The following is an 18,954-nucleotide window of genomic DNA, read 5'->3' as shown; positions in this document are numbered from 1 at the left end:
CAACAATGGTTTCTACAGTGATAAATAATAAGCAGTGGATAACTATGTTTTTTAGAATATGTACACAGCATCTCAGCAGGTCTGGTCATTTTACTGCCACCTAAAAGTGTGTAGCTGCACTGATACTATTTAACAAAGTCTTTTTTGCATAGCTCTAGTAAAGACCAAGAAGTAATCCGATCTGTGTTTCACTACAATTGCTACACAGCAACACAGGGGAACACACCAAGCTAGAACATGTGGTTGGTAGATTTCAATGGAACAATTTATTCTGGATGGTGAAAGCAGACGGTATTTCATGGCTGTTTCCATTCCAGAAAAGAACAACAGAAAGAAACCTGTGCTTCTCATTAACTTAATGACTGATTCCTTTTCAGAAACCACAACTTCGTACTGCCATCTATCATAAAACCACAAAAAAATACACTAATTAGTACCTGGCAAGATGTTGGTCGCTCCTGAGGGTTTTCCTTCAAACACTTTTTAATTAAATTTTCAACTTCAGGCCAGGGAGAACATCCATATTCTTTGACAGGATCTAGAATGTAAAATTACATAACTTTTTAACCGGCATTTACCATAGTTTTAACTAACCTTCTTCTTATTTTTAGAATTCATTTTTCTTACTGAGCTGTTCTAAGAAATATCACATTCTTAGGTAAAATGTCAGCATGAACAGCTTGGAATTGCTCATCTGCCATTAAATGCTAGAGCATGAAATGCTAGAACTAGAGTCCTTTTAATTAACAGCAGTTAATGCAAATGTATTTTGCTTTATCTTTTTCTTTTATGTCCCTGTGTCTGAGACTGAATTGCAGATATATGTGGGTTGTGTTTCCATTAATGCTGACCATTCAAGGGTATGTCACTTCAGTCAATAGTCTTTCAAATTCCTGTAAACACTATTTTCCACATTTATTTATTCTTTTGAGTATATGCAATATAGATGAATTTCCAATAAAAGATACAGCAAATAGATGAACAACTCCATATAGCATTTACAAGATATGGAAGTTTAAATTCCCACTTAGTGCTTGGAATATGTGTCTTATGACTATAGCTGCTGAACTCTCTGAGAACAAATCATTCATGAATAATGGTGCCTGTATTGCTTTTCCTTTTAGTTCATCAAAATCCACAGTAAATATTCCAGTCCTACCTTAGAGAGAGGTAACATTAGTGATGAATACCTGCAAATGAACATATTCAGTGCAACAAATGATAGGCACTGTTTACTTGTGAGATCAGCCAGCCCCTCTTTTGGTGGGACTAAAAAAATGATGAGCATAGGTGGAAGGAACTGTACTGTCTCCAGAAACTAATACTTGAATTATTTCAGAGGGCTCATAATACAGTCAATACAGCTGCACTCAAGAGATACTTAGTCATCAGTTCCCGGGATATCCCCTTCAGGAAGGGAGTGGAACCTGTCTGAATTTAGAACTGGACTATTCTCCTTAAGGAGCAGAAAATGTATGAATTCTCTGTCTCTCACAATAGAGAAGCCATGTCAGATTAGATGCTGCTCTTTCCTAAATGGAGCAAAACATTCCTTAAAGAATGTTTCATGAGTATACCCACTATTGCTGGGCAATAAATAAGAACACCACACATAAAGCTTGTAGTGCTAAAAAATTCAACAGCTCTTGACACTTTGGCAGAAGTTGCCCAAGTTACATTGTCCTGAGTTACATTTTCCAAATGATTACATCATGTCCAGCCTGACACTGTTTAATCTTCCTTCCAGCAGCCAATAATTACATATTTTAATGCAGATGGAATATGAAGAATATGATGAATATTTTTCTAAGTCTCCTTCTATGATCACTGTTAGATACAACATAATCCATAAGATATGCTATTTCTGGAAGAGGCAGGACAAATGTTAAAGCTTTAAGAAACAAGGCATACCTGGTAACTTTCCTTGTATTGCTAATTCATCAAACTCATTTGGAAACTTCAAGCCTTCCATTATTCTACCTCCTCCTGTTAAAATGTCATAAAGCAGCAAGCCAAATGAATAAACATCAGCTTGCTGATTGTAAATAACATTTCCTCTGGCAACCTCTGGTGCTCGAAATCCTGCAAATAAATCATTCATTAATAAGTATGCTTCATATCAAGATGAAGCCATCTTTATACTTTAAAAAGTAAACAACTATTGATAAAAACAGCACAGGAAGTGCACGGAAAATCATCAAACTATTTCTGGGCTGGCAATAGCTTGTATTTGGCAGACCTCCAAAAATATCAGCAGTAAGTACAAAGAAAGGCAATAGTACATCAGTTACAGAACTCCTGCCCCATTTAATATAAAATAATCATTTTATCAATGAATGCTAAAAATCAAGGGCAAGTCTGCAGTCTTTATTGAAGGTTTAACATTTAACACTTGAAGTCACACTCTCAAGCACAACTTAAAAGACCTAAAGGCACTTTTCAAAGTGGTTGAATTGTTCAGTGCTTTAGAATGGATGCTAATAGGTTCTCTCTAAAGTTGGAGAACAGTGCAGGTATTTACTGCCTTTAAAAAAAATTAAGACTTATGTACGCACTACTGGAAATTAAAGCAAAAAATGTTAGCAGTATAATTTCAATATCACAATAACCATATTAAAACAAGACAATGGAGAATTATTATGAATGCATGTAATTTAATTTCTTCTCTTTTTAAAGCTTTAATATACTCCTTGATTCTTCTAAAAGGTGTTAAAACATGAACAGGAGGAAAGGCCAAGAGGTATAAATCCAGCATCACAACTTGTAATATGATTAGGACTCCTTTTTGTGATTTTGACTAGACTATAGATTTGAGTTACTTCTTACAGACTACATAAAAAATATATTAGATATTTTGGACATAATGGACTTTAAATCAAAGCATATTTCCATACCTGGTGTGCCTTCAGAGGTTTTTATTCCCATTCGGCAACAATACTGGGCAATGCCATAATCAGCTATTTTTGCAATAACAGCTGAATTGGGATATAAGGTAAAAAGCAACACATTGTGAGGCTTTAAGTCACGGTAGATGATCATTGCTGAATGCAGGTACCTAGTAATCAAAAAAATATTTACTGAAAGCATTTGTAAGTCAGGGATGCATCTGTATATACACACTGAGTGCATTATTCCCACAACAGCAAACTGTGCTTTCAAACATGAAATACTGTGTTAAAAATGTCAAACGTCACCAATATGACACAGCCTTTCCAGACAGTGACTTTAGAATTGTTCTGAAATACTATTTACTACCTTACTATTTACATTGCAGTATTTCAGTACCAAGTTTTATCTGAAGAGTCACTGACAGTTTGAAAAATGCATCTTAGAACCTTAAGCTTCTTTGATCCCTGAGCCCCCTTGCAGGTTTTGTCATTTTAAAGTCACACTGCAAGAGCTCCTGAGGTAATTCTTGGACCTTCAGAACTTGAGAAATGCACTAAATTAATTTCTTTGACATTTTAGTAAGAAATCAGCAGCCACATAGAAATTGCACCCAGAGTCTTGCAATTTCTCTACTTACATGAGCATTACTCATTAGCAGGAAAAAAACAGGTAACGAAAGTATGTGTTATGTATCAGCCAATCAACCATAAAAATACAAGCACTTGTCTGACCCAGGAAATATTCTGCTTGGGATGTGAGAGAACGGAAGCTTTTCATTTGCATTATATCCTACTTGAAGCTATATCCTGTTTTTACAGCAATGCAGAAGTCACACTTACCTCAAACCATCTGCTACATGTAGAGCTATCCTGTGCTGAAGTGTTCTAGTTAAACTTGCATTGTCTTGTTGCAGCAAACGGTCAAGAGATCCTTTGAGGGCTAATTCCATCACCAGCATCCGGGGACGGATTGCAGCAGCCAGCAAAGACACTAAACTGGGGTGGTGAAGGTGACAAAGCACTGCAAGCTCCTGTAAATTGTAAAATCAGATGAAATAGTGCAAATAGCATAATCTCTGCACATCTAAAGCAAACTGAGGAATGTTTTGGAGTGAAGACTTGCAATTTACTTAAACTTTTAGAACTCTTCTCTAGGGTTGGTATTCCAAGAGCAGCACTACCAAAAAAAAGGCAGTATTTCTTACTTGTCTTAGGAGCCTGAGGGAAGTATGTTTATTGAAAATCTTTACAGCAACCTCTTCACCACCATAGGATGCACGGTACACAGATCCAAACCCACCATCACCTTTTGAACAATAAAATTGAAGAGAGCATTATAAACAAAGGGATAACAACCATTTCTCAAAAAGAAAAGCTGAAAGCATTCAGTTTTAAAATGTGTGGGCTATCCACTATTTTAAGCTTCATAATTAGTAAAATAAACATACAAAAAACAGTGTCCTAGTGCACAAGTTACTGGAAAATTCAAAACTCAATAACCTGAAATTCAGAATGCCTTAAAATAATACATTTCTTCAGAAATGAAATGCCTAAAATGCTTTTCATATGTGGCAGAACTGACTTCAATAGATTTGTTTACACTATCTCTGTAAAAAAACCACCCTACAAAATAATGCTTACCCAAGAGAAATTCAGGAGCTTCATCAAATTCCAGGTCATCGTTGTTCAACATAATATTTCTAGGCAAATCAGCCAATATCAGATCAGGAGCAATCTGAGCAATTGGAATGGTCTGTCTTGGTTGATCTGGATTTACCAAAAGGTCACCTAAGAAAAACAAAAGAGAAAATGGAAAAAAAAAAAAGGGTAGGCATCATTCAGAAAGCACTGAAAGGCACGAGGATCTCTGAGAATGTGTAAGATCAATGTACCTAAAATTAGATTCATATATGTGCTTACACATACATACATACATACATATATATATGCATGTGCACAGACATACACACTAATCAAGTTTGCTATACAAATTCTTGGATCTTATATGTTTAAGTATTTTCAAGGTTCTATATAGGTACCAATCAACTGTGAAAAAAATTGCTGCTATATGACAACACCAAACTAACCAAGAGATTATTTTTCTGTCTGTAAAAAGAAAGAATGCTGTTAGTATGTAGAATGCCATACTGAATATTGTCTTTTAAATTACTGTGCTATGTGATCCAACCAAGAGATCAAGTATTAGTTTTACTTTGTGCTGAATTCAGTTCCAAGATTGAAGCTGCATTATCAATATTATGACAAAAGGATTCTTTTCATTATTGCAGTTTTTATATAACTACAGAGAGAATATGCAATCTGTCTCATATTCTATACTTGTATATACGAGACAGCTCTTACATAAAAAACCAAGTTGCTTTTGCCTTACACTGTAATTATTTCTTATGGAAATGAAATGTTTTTAAATAACGTGAAGTACCCAAATGTTATAAAGGGGACATTGCATAGTATTTGTCTAGATACAAGTGTACCTCTGTACACCTCAAATGGCATAAATGCATACCTTCTTCAGCCTTCCTAAGTAAGTCATCAAGTAGTATTTTTTGATGTTCTTCACCATCTTGAAAGCTGTACAGAGCCCATTTCTTCAACAGGGTTTCCCCTTCACCACACACATCTATTTCCAACAAACCTGGAAACCATTCTTCCATAAGAGAATCTATGTGATCCACAACTTGCCCCAAAAGGATGCACCCTTTAAGAAAACAAAAAAGGGAAATTACAGACCCCATCTGCCGTACTTTTAATTACAAAGATAAACTCTACATTCCAAAGGCAAAAGCACAACAAACCAAAATGCCAAGCTGCAATCAAACTGGAGCAAAATTCAGGTTCAGGAATAATTAACCTTTTCTGCAAGAAGGTGCTGTAATTTTCAAAAAACTGTCTGGGTTGTTGTCAAATACTGCTGATTCCACTAGACAATAAGCTTCAGGAGACCAGTTCAAGTAGATGCCTTGTCTCCAGTACATTCTATTAGGACGAAGAGCTCGCTCTAGAAAACACAAAATTAGATTAAAAATCTGATCTTCAATATGAATGTCAATTTTAAAATACTCAGAATAATTCATGGTACTTTGAATATATAATTGTGATTGCAGGATTATACCTACACAAATAATAAACAAAATAAAGGCTACAACCTTGCAGGCAGCATAGCCCCACAAAAGCTGAATATATGTCAACTGCTGTTCAATTCTATAAGGCATACCAACAAACTGTAAGTATTTAACCAGATGGTAAGTCATGCAGCAGGTTGGCATTACAGAAATGCTTAGGTACATTCAGATTCAAGCACAGAATATCTCAGGCAAAATATGAAAAAAGCTGTGATTTAAATTTTTCCTGTCACACACTCATGAAATAGCAGGAAGCAACTGGAATTTGATGCTCAGAAGAAACTCGAATGCCAGGACAGCAGGCACTTAAAAATGATATTTGTAGAGCATTAGCATGTGAAAGCATGGAATTCTTGGAGAAAAAGTAAAGACATATACCCTCTTTCTAATAAAAACAAAGCTTTGAGACTTAAACAAAGGGAGTATTCATGAACCTGAAGAAAAGCAGTTTGTTTTTCTGTGTGGAAGACATATCCCTTCCTGTATTCTTTGTGGAAGTAAATAGCAATATTGTATAAACATAAGGATTTCCTCTATCTCTAGCATGTGAAGGAGAGAAATGGATTGCTTACAACCTTAACTTTCTTTTGCACACCACTGTGGAAATCAGGCACTATCTGTTCCTGGATACTTCTAAGTTACAAAAATGACCACTGTCTTTTTCTTGCATTTGTGAAGTGTTAGGAATTTAGCTAAAGCAAAACAATGTTGGGGACTAAAGCTTTAACATGCAGATGTTGGCATTCAGAGCAAACTTGCACACTATTCCTTTTGAAGATAAAGATTTGTACCTCTTCCTGATAGCATGTAAGGTGATATCTCAAGCAACCTGTTGATCAGCCTGGACCAAAATCCCATAGGAAAGTATGGCATCTCATAAAGCCTGATGATAATTTCTGAATTTTCACAGTGGGGAAGCTCTATAACAGGTCTGTGATCAGACAAGCTGAAAGAATAAAAATATTAAGACAGTATTTGATGATGTACTATAGCTGAGCTGATGACATATATTATTTATTATGTAAAATGCATTACTTATTAATGAATGCATGATTCAGATGGTCAGGGAGCTAACAGATAGTGTATTGTTTTATTCTGCTTGCTTGTGTCACAGTGAAGTTCTGACTGTAATTTAAACCCAACAGAACCTTGCTAACAATCCCTAGATATTTAATGCAAATATGAGAAAAATCTGAGACATACATAAGGCAGGTAAGACATTCAGATAAAATCTTCCTATCCCAGGGCTTTGAGGACATAGAAATCCTAATCAGTGCAGCCATGCAACACTCTCCATTTGGCAACGTGAACATTACTAAACACATAGGGAAATCTGTAACTGAGGCAGAGAAATTGCGTTATCTGCTTCAGGTAAAAAAAAATACCACGTTCAAAGTCATAACACTTTTTTGTCACCACACTTAAAATCTAGACTTTTTGAAGGAGGTACTGACTCTGAGTAACTTGTATGTGGTTCTCACTTCAAGCAAATAGGGTATGGAAATTTTTTGTTATCTTTTATATTACAATAACTATCTATAATGCTGGCACACTGCTGTGTGAAGCTAAATTACAATCTCCTTGCTGTAGTCTTGAAGCATGGTAACTGTAAAAGAAATATTATCCACATAAAGTGTTGTATCATTTATATTTTCCATTTACCCAGCATGTTGATACAACATAAAGCCCTACCTGCTACAAGATCAGCTTAACATGTCTCTTCTGAAAGCATTTACTAAAATGTAATATACGAAGAGCTTATCATGCTTTCATGCACCAAATTGCTCTGATGATCAGTGAAACCAGTTAGGCTGATGGAAGGTTTCTATTTTGATCTATCTTTATGTCTGTCATTTGTGGGTTTAGTTCCTTGCTTACCTGCTTGGGATTAGTAGTTGGTCTTCTCCTAATGGCAAAGCAATCTGAAACTTTTCCAGAAGCTTGAAGTATTGTGACATATAGATTTTAGGAAACTTGCTCTTCTTCAAAAGGAATTTTTCCACATCTGAACGCTTTACAATTCCCTTAGGGTATTTAGAACAGCCTTCCACTTTCACCATCAGAATCTTTTTCAAAAAAGTGAAACAATTTCAGGTGTACATTCTTCATTAGATGAAAGTTTCAGATGTTATAAAATCTGAATACATATAATAAATTTTGAGAGTGTTTCTAGATCAACATTTCAATGACGGTCTCACTTAAGCAGTTAGTCTGCTGCTCTCCCATTCCAACTCCATAACCACTCACTTTCCTCTGCCAGCTGTACCAAACACACAATTACACTTCTTCCCCCTTCTTACAGCCTTTAACCCAAAGTTCCAGCTTTCATCTCAACCTGTGTCAATGTATTGCAGGATTACCTTGCATCCATAGGGTTCTTCTACTCTACATGTATTCCTGTGTCTGTTGCAATTTAAATTATATTGGACATTACAATTTAAGAACAGACAAGCAATGAGACAGTCAGTTGTCCAAAAGCAATAGAAACAGAAAGAACCAGGTAAAAAAATATGGACCTTGAGAAAATTCTAGATGAAGAAACAATAAAGAAATGGTGAAGAAGAAACACTGGTAAGTTACAGTGGCTTTAGACAGGGGAAAACGTACCATGAATGTATATACAAAAAGTAATCAGTCTGACCTGTGCCATGATTTTACACAGCCACTTAGGATCTACAAAATACAGATCTCTTAGCTGTAGTGCTGGGTCTTGAAAATGAAGGAGAACACCTGCACAAAGAAAACTGTAATTAGCAGTGCATTGCTCAAGCTCAATATTAAGCAAAGTAAGCACTCCACTCTGGGCTGTTTTTATTATGTGAACTGACATAAACAATTTGAATAATAAATACAGCTATATTTATGGCAATATCTCAGAAGAGTAGAGTCCAAGCATGATTTGTTCAGCTTTGCCTTTATTTTCAGACTTTTTGTTAGATTTTTAATCTGACTTGGTTTTTTTGCTAAGCTCTGTCTGGTTTATTATTTCATCTTAGGACATCAGTACTGCGCTGAGATAAGCTGTTACACGTATTCCTCTAACCACTATTCTATTTGAGCTATTGAAGCAATTGCATCTTTCTTCAGCAACTGTGTTGTCTAACCAGCAGTTTGATGTTTTCAAGGAGTGGTAAGAGATAGCAAGAGATATAAACTGTTACAGTTGTGGTCCTTCATGTCATGGAATTCCCTTCCTAACAATGTGGTTTAACAAACTGATGCTACCCAAGCTTAGACACTTCAGCTTACCATTTTGTGGCAACCTTGTGAGAGACTTAAAAACGGGTACAGATCTGTCAGCAGCAGATTTGCAACAAAGTGCTAACAAGCACACATTGAAGAGAATATTTTACCTGATTCATTCAGAAAGTGAATTGCATGAGGGAGTTCATTTTCATCCAGTTGTAACTGGCTTTCTTGTACCAGTTCCAGTAAGCGTTTCTGATCAATAACAGGAAATTCTCCTGGGACGTTTTTACGTTCCAGCAAAATTCTCTTTTCCAGCTCCAGGTAGCTGTCAGGAATTAGCTGACCAACCACTGGCTGATCTCTGATCTGTAAAATTAGGAATAATAATCTTAAATGTATTAATTTATTCATGTTAAATGCAGAAAATAAAACTAAGATATAAAGTGTATGTCCACTCAATAGTAGCATAAAGAAGGAACAAGAACACTCATTTATTGACCATCCTGGCTTCTGAAAGGTAGATGTAACTAAATATTCTTTCAGAATTATAATGTCTTTCTATAAATAAATACTCAGAGAAGAAAATATTTCCATATTACTTGTACATAAAAAATAACAAATGAGGTCTTTTCAGAAGACGTTATTTCAAAGAGAAGCTTTGGTTCAAACTAAAAGGAAAATATTCACTGTATGAGCAGACGGTGTCATACATCTCCAGTTAACACAAACAGTAGACAAATTAATAAAAAAACCTATGCTTCTTGAAATATGTAATATCTCCAGCCATTTCTTTAGGTAAACTGGGGAAAAAAGGTAGTAGCTCGATTAAGTCTCCACTGCTGGCAGTCAGTGGACGAGAGAAGAGAATGAAATAAATTTAGCCACATTAGTGACACTTAGGGGAAACAGTTGGGTGCTTTGTGCCTGGTTCCTGAGCCCGAGCTCCCTCCTGGAGACACCCTTTGGTATATGGTAATTGCTAGTATCGGGTCAGGTTTTCCTTTCTCCACAGGTGCTGAGCTACTAACTTTTTTGAGGAAATGGGAAACAACTTTTCCAATATTTACAAACTGTCTTCTTAGCTGTAATCTTTCTCTCACCAATGCACTGTGATATTTTTATGTGTCAAAAATGTAATTGGTACCTTGTGCAGATGAAATGAATGCCTTGTGTAATTTCAAAGACTTCAGAGAACTTGATGACCACGCTGAATACTTGACCCACTTTGTCTAACCTCCAAGCAGATACCTTGTAACATTCCTTTCACAAACTACCTACATCATTTATGGTAATTATCCAATTTCCTTCAGGCCACCTTACATCTGTGCAGAAGTTTAAACATCAGTTTAAGTCATAGTCTCAAGAGATATAGATGTTAAAGGAACAAAATTTTTCAAGAAGCAGAACTTCTCTGGAGTGCTGAAGAAGTACGGTGAGACATAAAGCCACATACACCTGTACAAACACCAGCTCTATTCATGCCCATTGGATGTATCAGAAGTGGAATTAACCCCTTTCACTTGAAGAGGCCACCTCTTTGCCCTTTAACAGGTTAGCTGTTCCCTGCACTGTGGAATGGAGTTAGGGAGATTTTGGATGTGAATAAGCTGCTAGTTTCTAGGAGAAACAAGAGGAGTGTGTACACTTTAACTCATTTGTAACACCACTGGTGTAAGGCTAGTCATAAATACATCATCTGCTTTATAAAATCTCCCAAGCAGTCATTCAAAAGAAATCTGGGCTCTGATATGATTTATGAACTTCTGCCATTGACTTAAGTAGCACAGGACATCACCTCTTCTCTTTAATGTGTTATGACACTATGTATGATTGATACTGTATAAGTGAAAAAAAAAGTATTCTTTTTGTTACAGATTGAATCCTGTCTTTCTATAAGCTCCATGCCTGGGCTGGTCTCTTCATCCACACTTCATACTGTGGCTAAGGAGAGAGCAGGGAATGAGCTGGGATGACTTTGGAGACAACAGAATTACATGTGCAGATACTCGAATCTAGGAGGATTACTCAGTCCACAGGACCTTCTTTTCCTGTTTTAATTCACTTTCCTCTTTACAGAAATAGTTTCATGCTATGTAAAATGAAATCAGTAAATGGGAAACCAGTTGGTTTTCAGAAACCACAAAATTGTATTTCCTATCCCCTTAAATCTTGCAGTACTTACTGTAATTATGTAATGTCACCCAACAAACCAAGATTTTAATTAACTTTCTTTTTAAGAAAAAGATGGCTCATTTTTAATGAAATATTTGATTTATGGCCCTAGTGCTTGAAAACAGAACTTAGCTGGGATTTTTACTAAGTTGATTTTTTTGGTAGAAAATCAAATTAAAACAAACCTGGCAATTTTCCTTCATTATTTTGCTGTGTGTAACATTTTATAGAAGGCAGGATGACTTTGCTATCACACAAAAATGTAATTAATTACGTATTAATGTTTAAAAATGTATTCACTTAAGTAAAACAAGGATGTTTGCAAAATTACAAACAGTATGTAGCTTACCTTGAAGTGAAGACTCTCCTTTATGATGATTTTCCGAAGTCTGATAATGGAATCAGATTCTTCTGTGGCATTCACAAAGTGGTAATCCTGGATTGCTGGGAAGCCTCGCTTGTTCAACAGCTCCCTAGTAATTTTGCTCATGCAGGCCTTACGCTGCATTTCATCACAAACATCCAAATGAGTGCCAACAAGAATGACAGGGGATGTTGAAGCTCGAGCCTGTAAGTGAGATCCATACTGTTGAGTAACTCAATAGTGAATGTTGACTTTAGTGTTTTATATTCACATAAAATGTGAGCAATTCAGTCAAACATTCAGAGAGCAGTCTATTTCAAAACAGAAATATTAAAAAATCAGCTTCTTCTAAAAGGAAGGAGTGTACATCTGGATTTCATTCTTTGCAGATTAACAGTATTGGCAGTAAAGTAGAGGGACATTTTTCATTAAGAACATCCAACAAAACTGAAAAACCAAAAGAAATGATACTTTGCTAGCTGTCATTGGAACAGTGCAGTGAAACATCAGCAAGTACTGCATAGGAAAGGAGATAGGAAAGGAGGAAAGGAGAACACATCAGAAATTATTCTCATCAACACTAAACTGATTGCAACCCTGTGTCCTGTATCACTGCCCAAGGTGGAAAGAGTGAAAAAGACAAGTTTCATTAACACGATCAGTAAACAAACTCTTCATGTGAGTCTGTCACCCAGTCAAGGCTAACCATCCTACAAAAAGAAAAGATGCTTGTTCACCATGGAAAGACTTCATAAATGGACACAAACACTTAGAAAAAATGAAAAGTATACAGGCAGATTCTCAGGTCAACTCCCAACCATACTTCTGGAATAATTTCTATTAACAATAGGATATTAAGCATACACTTAATAGCATGATTTCAAACCTGTATCTAGTCAGTTTTAAATTAATCTAGTTCTGATTTCCCCAAAATTTACACTGGTGTAAAAGAAAAATGCAAATTTAACTCATCATTTCTTTAATACTACTTTTTTATTTTTATCAGTCAATTCAAAATATTGCCAGAACATACACGCCATTCTTTTGCACATCACTTTGTACAATTTTAAGTCCAAAATGGTGCTAATAATTTCTTTTTATGTCTAAAAATACTTCCATATCCAATACATGATGTATTTCAGCTCTTGATTAATATTATTACTAATCTTATTTTCTGAAGAACTTTTTTTTTCTTCTTCCCCTATATAAATATTTGTGGTTAATTTGCTGTTGACCTACAGCTCCCTGGAAAGGAGAATTCCATTCTGTATGTCTTACCTTGATGTTAAAAAGCCATGGCTTCATAGCATCCACCTCTGCTTGTCCCTTGCTGAGATCATAAACAGCAAGATATAAAGCCCTCTGGGTCATAAAATGAGGATGGGTACTGTAGAACTCTTCTTGTCCTAATGATCAAAAATTTCCATTGTTTAGTACTTCCTTGACTGAACATCTTCAGATCACAAAAAGGCAGAGGAACACTTGTCTTCAGACCAGAAATTCACTACTGAACCTAATGTCTGCAGAAATTTATCTAAATTGTCAGGAAATCATAATAACTATGAATTTTAGGAAGGCACTCTGTGGTAGGTCACTGGCTGAAGTGTAACGTTAAAACACATCCGCTGGTTTTAAATCAAGAAGTGTAAGGTTTAACTGGATAAACATGGGTGCTGCGAAGACAATTAAAAGGTCAGGATTCTTTTAAAACTCCAATACTGAATTTCTCCCTCACTCCTCCCCCTCCTTCTACCTTCTTCCTTCCCTTTCTCCAACACCTTCAGCAACTTCAAAATAAGTTCACATAATTAAGCACTTAAAATCACAACTAAAGATGGAAACCCAGCTTAAATATCACTGGTCTGTGCTTAAGCATTGTGACAGATTATATTTAAATGATGATAGACCACTGTTTAAAAATAACTCTTCTATAGCCTAAAATAGCCCTGGATTTTAGAAGTGCTTCTGTAGTCCCCCAAACTTAGGAAGTTTTCCAGAAACACAAGGTTCAAAGACTTGTCCTAAGTGCTTTGTTGTCTGTGACCTTACAAACCTGTGACACTGCAGAGCCTAGAGAGACCCAGATTATAAAAGAGAGAAACAGAGTTCAATTAAAGATTCTTCTGGTGATTACAAGCTGTTTCTTACTACTCTGAAATGATTGTTTTGAAGTATTATAGTTGAAATGAGTCGTCAAACCACATTTAATGATGAGAAATTCCTGAGGCTTTATATTAAATCTGAGGGATTAGCTGCTAGTTTACAGAATTCACTAATTTTTAAGTGGTCACTGGACTTTGGGTGTACCTTTGTGTGATTCTAGTCCCCAGTTCGAATTACCACAGGCTGACTCTAAGAATAAGTAATGAATTAAAAAGTTAGAAAAGACAATAGTAAAGGAAAATAAACTCAGGAAATACCTCCAAAGTCCCACACATTTAATATAAGCTCTTTTTTCATTTTGCCTTTCCCTTGAATGATCCAGTCTTTTACATCAATGCCTATTGTAGCTTTTGGAGAGCCCAATTCTGTCCGTTTGCTTTTCATTAGTTGTTGTAGCAGGGTAGTTTTCCCACTGCCAGTGTTCCCAACAATCATGAGCTTCATTCTGTTATAAGGTACAGCCTTCTTCAGTCGTTGTTGAAGAAATCTGGTAGAAAAAAGTTTGCAAAACTCACAGAAGAGTAAAATAGAGAGAAATACCAATAGAACTCAAGAACAAGGAAACATCTAGAACCATACCATTTTCTTCAAATTTTCAGTATCTGTTTGATACTACTGTTCTTTTAACTCTTTACTCTAATTTCTGATTTGATAGGTGAAGTTTAATTAAGAATATGTCTTTTTTTTTTTTTTTGTTCTGTTTTATAATTATCCTAAAATTGTGCTCTGTGCACAATTCTCTGGGGAACAATAAACATATTACAAACAATTGGTAAGCACCATTTATTGCACAGTTTATAGAAGCATCGAATTCAAGAGGTAATACTAGTATGGTCTAAACCACTCCAGTATATGTGTGTGTGTTGATATGATAACCTTCCATAGAGCAGCATGCTGGATTTCATATGACAAACCAGCATGTCTTTTCAAAACAGTATGTTATTTTCTTAATGCTTACTGCAAATCCCAAGAAAGCAAACCAGGAATATTCAAGAACAATAGGGCAACAAACCTGATAATGTCTCTGGCTTTGCATCCCACATGCTTGAAGTCTAAATTAAGATGGAGTCCTTCCAAAGGAAGATCCCAGACTTTGGACAGTCTTCCCATTTCATCAGGAAAGAATCTCAAATCAGGATTGTAACTTACATCCAGAGAAGTCAAGTTCTCTAGGAAGCCAATCTGAGGAGGAATCTAAATAAAACAACATTTAATGGGCAACTAAATGTAAAAAAAATAATGAACATGAATACATTAAATAATTAACAAAACTAGGTATTAATTTTACTGCTGTAGTTCTTTTTTTTTTAATAAACAGGCCTAATATCCCACACTAAGAGAGAATAGACCTTATAAGTAATTCATCATACAAGCTGATTATTTGACACATTCCAGGCAGAAAAGCTGAATACAATATAGTGATTTTCATTCACAGAAAGTACTATTTGAACTTACATACCATTTCACTAATAACAATGTACAGTGGTATGAGAGGTGACATGAAAACCAAATGAACATTGAAAAATTGCATTCAACTGAAAAGCAATTAAATTTTCTCTAGGTAGAATCTTCCACTTTACCTCCTTTAACTTGTTGTGGGAGAGGTGTAGCTTTTCTAGCCTAGACCATGCACATGCCTTTTCACTCAAGTCCAAGACGTCTATTTGATTATGATTAAATAACAGCTCCCTTAAATTTAGTGATTTCCAGTGCATTGGTCCAGGCAGGCTTAGGATCTTGTTTTGGCTTAAATCTACTGATCGCAAACTAAAAACATGAAAATAAAACAGAGAGAAGTTAGCAAATGAAAAAATAAAACCCAGATTAGCTGGAACCAAAATTGTTTTAATTTTTAATAAACAAGTGGATTAGCTATCAGAAGAGATGGTTTTCTGACTGAAATCCAAATAGAAGTAGATATGTTTGCAAATACATGTATGTGCAGAAATTACATAGTTCACCTACACCTATTGGACAAATACACTGTTCATGTTACCATGAAACACGAAGCACACAAAAACACACGCAACACCTTATTGATTTGTCTGAGTTGGAGATGTAGAACCTGAAAACTGCACTTTTTTCAGCACATCCATTAAATCTGCTGCTGTGAATGCTAGCATGCTGAAATTGTGCAGTACCACATTAATAATAACATGCTCTAAGCAAATTTCATTAATGTAAGTTCCCAAATCTTAGATCTGCCCTCTCTATGGTGCCATCAGCACTCACATCTCCCCACACCTATTGGATCATCCCTTCCAAGCACTCCTTCCACAATCTCATTCTACTGATCTGTTAAGGTCAGCAACTTCTATAAAAAAAGCAGAAGTCCAATTTTCAGATGAGTAATGCTTTGAAGGTATAGCAAAATAAATGTCACATGCATCTTTATCACAATTCCTTCTAGAGGAAGTGTTTTCCTTAGAGAATAAAAATCTCATGTTATTTGGGAAGTGAAAAACTAATCTCAGTAGCCTTGTGCAAATGTCTGCAGAACTCAAAAAGGAAAAATTACCAATATCTTTTCATTGTTGGTTCCAAGGAAATATGAGATTAATTCTAATATTCTCAGCAAGAATTGTCAGCTTCAGCTGTCAAGGAATATATTTGCAACAACAGTGATTTGAATCTGAGGAACAGAATTTCTCAGAATCATGAAGAAAATGACTAATTTGTCTTCAGTTTAAAAGCTACCAAGTTCTGGATTTAACCAGTTAGTGAGGATTCCCTGAAAACCAGTTAAACATGCAGAATTTTCTGCTTAACAACATTTTTGTCATCAGATCTTCTTTATCAAGAACTTAATGTCAATAAATAGAAGAATAACTTACTGTGGTAGAAGAAGAATTGCTTCTGGAACATTAGTAAAGCAATTTTGGGATAATTTTAAACTTGTTATGCTGGATGACAAGTCAGGTATTTTTTCTAGAGCAGAAAAAGAGGTTAATCCTATTACTTTTAAGAATGGTTAAATTATTTTTAAGACTGGAGTTTAGACAGACTAAAAGGTCAGTCTATCATTTTCATACAAAGCTATCACCTACCAGAGTTCAAATCTTTTTTTTTAAAGCTTATTTAAAACTAAACTCCCCAAATTAATTAATATATTGGCTTTTAACAAACTCTACATTGTTATCCTTCATCTCCTAGTGGCATTAAACACCAAAATAATCTTACTTACACTTTACTGTACTGCAAGCATACAAGACAGTCTCATGTGATCCAGGATTTGTTGGGTCTTATTCACCCATTCATTCTTATTCATTCTTAAAAAAATGCATCTAATGGTTCAGCTGTGTTTAATGCAATTCTAAGAGTTACCTTCTGAAATAAGGTGACAATAATTTCAAAATGGAAGGTTTTATGTCTTGAAGAAAGAATAAATTCTAACAGTAACTTATAAACTCTCACAGTATCACTGAAAATCTAATTTGTATAATTTGTAATTTGCATAGCTAAAGTGGTTTTACACCTTTGCATAAAATATGCTAAACACTGACACACACTCTGGATGGACTCAATTCAGTTCCTTAGCACTGGGTTCTAGTGAAGGGGATCTGCCCGGTGCTACCTGAGCTGTCTGCACAAGGTTGAAAGATAAAACACAGGAGCTATGGAAGTCCTGCTTTTTCTGGACCAGAACCTGTAAGCCAAGGGGGATGATTCAGGGCATCTCAAATGACACCTGCATGCAGGCAACTGGAACACACATTCTCTCTTATTCTGGAGATAATGCCAGATATTATGTGGTAAATACTTACTCATAGAATCATTTAGGTTGGAAAAGATCTCTAGTACCAATGTGCCCAACCGTTAATCCTGCACTGCCAAGTCCACCACTAAAGGCCTAAAGGCCACATTCACATGTCTTTTAAATACCTTCCAGAGATGGCGACAACCACTTCTCTGTGCACCCTGTTCCAGGGCTTGACAACCCTTTCAGGGAAGAAATTGTTCTCAATTTCCCATCTTGTCCTATTGCCTGTTCCTTGGGAGAAGACATTGACCCCCACATGGGTACAGCCTCCTTTCAGGCAGTTGTAGAGACCGGTAAGGTCTCCCCTGAGCCTCCTTTTCTCCAGGCTGAACACCCCCAGCTCCCGCAGCTGCTCCTCATCAGACTTGTGCTCCAGACCCTTCCCCAGCTCCACTGCCCTTCTCTGGACATGCTCCAGCACCTCAATGTCTTTCTCGAAGTGAGAGGCCCAGAACTGAACACAGGATTTGAGGGTGTGGCCTCACCAGTGTCGAGTACAGGGGGACGGACAATCACTGCCCTGGTCCTGCTGGCCACACTATTGTTGGTACAGGCCAGGATTCATCTCTGTATTACAGTACAGTATTAAACCCATACTAGTACTAGATTTGCAATCTGAACGATTTCCTCTGCCTTGAACTTTCCTCAATAGTGCATACAATCTCAAGTACACTCATCCATTTTTACAGCATCCACTCCAAATGTAAAAACAAGATGGGTTAGCTGAGTCAGATCAGACGACTGGAAGCATACTCGATGCTTCAGTGATCAAAAGGTAATGCTTAGGAAACTGTATAAACAAGGACAAGTACATGTGGTATTACTCTTTTCTGTTCTCCCAAGACTCCAAATGCTGGTGGTAGAGGAATTTTGTGACTTGGAATAGTTTCTAGAAGGTGAATCCTATTTTCACAGGTACTTACCAAGGACATTCATCCTGGCATTGAATTGCTCCAGTTTTGTACAGCCCATGAAGACATTCTCAGCAAGGGATGAAATACTGTTCTTACTAATGTTTAAAATTTTCAGGTCTTTCAAGCACAGGGGTGAACATAAGCATGAAATTTTGTTTCTATGATAACAACAAGAAAAAAGACAATCCATGTTTTACTTAGAAACTATTAGGTAAAAGGTGAAAGTAGTGTTGATCTGACAATGTCATCGTTACACCAGTAAAACAAAAAGAAGACTTTATCTACATAAAGACTGACCAGTCAGCAAAAACACTAGTACATGTGGCAACATGGAATAACAGGACTGATACTAGGATCAGCTTAA

At 36.1% G+C, this 18,954-nt stretch overlaps 1 protein-coding gene across 6 annotated transcripts in view; it reads right to left on the bottom strand.

The window, feature by feature from the left end:
• The window catches only part of LRRK2 (leucine rich repeat kinase 2), a 64,264-nt gene that overhangs the window by 11,181 nt on the left and 34,129 nt on the right, over positions 1–18,954 (bottom strand). For all 6 annotated transcript variants that reach the window (XM_032107678.1, XM_032107679.1, XM_032107682.1 and 3 more), the window contains 19 exons: positions 18,600–18,748; positions 16,751–16,844; positions 15,497–15,683; positions 14,929–15,110; positions 14,174–14,403; positions 13,032–13,159; positions 11,739–11,957; positions 9,382–9,583; positions 8,670–8,758; positions 7,907–8,094; positions 6,820–6,974; positions 5,758–5,904; positions 5,413–5,604; positions 4,530–4,676; positions 4,094–4,194; positions 3,729–3,919; positions 2,895–3,055; positions 1,912–2,082; positions 438–538 (listed from right to left, as the gene is read on the bottom strand). In XM_032107678.1, coding sequence (XP_031963569.1) covers positions 438–538; positions 1,912–2,082; positions 2,895–3,055; positions 3,729–3,919; positions 4,094–4,194; positions 4,530–4,676; positions 5,413–5,604; positions 5,758–5,904; positions 6,820–6,974; positions 7,907–8,094; positions 8,670–8,758; positions 9,382–9,583; positions 11,739–11,957; positions 13,032–13,159; positions 14,174–14,403; positions 14,929–15,110; positions 15,497–15,683; positions 16,751–16,844; positions 18,600–18,748 — 3,034 coding nt within the window. The remainder of the gene's footprint in view (positions 1–437; positions 539–1,911; positions 2,083–2,894; positions 3,056–3,728; positions 3,920–4,093; positions 4,195–4,529; positions 4,677–5,412; positions 5,605–5,757; positions 5,905–6,819; positions 6,975–7,906; positions 8,095–8,669; positions 8,759–9,381; positions 9,584–11,738; positions 11,958–13,031; positions 13,160–14,173; positions 14,404–14,928; positions 15,111–15,496; positions 15,684–16,750; positions 16,845–18,599; positions 18,749–18,954) is intronic.

Source organism: Corvus moneduloides, chromosome 4 (genome assembly GCF_009650955.1).
Source record: "Corvus moneduloides isolate bCorMon1 chromosome 4, bCorMon1.pri, whole genome shotgun sequence".
In the NCBI taxonomy this organism is placed as follows: domain Eukaryota; kingdom Metazoa; phylum Chordata; class Aves; order Passeriformes; family Corvidae; genus Corvus; species Corvus moneduloides.
This window is presented reverse-complemented; position numbering and strand designations above follow the sequence as displayed.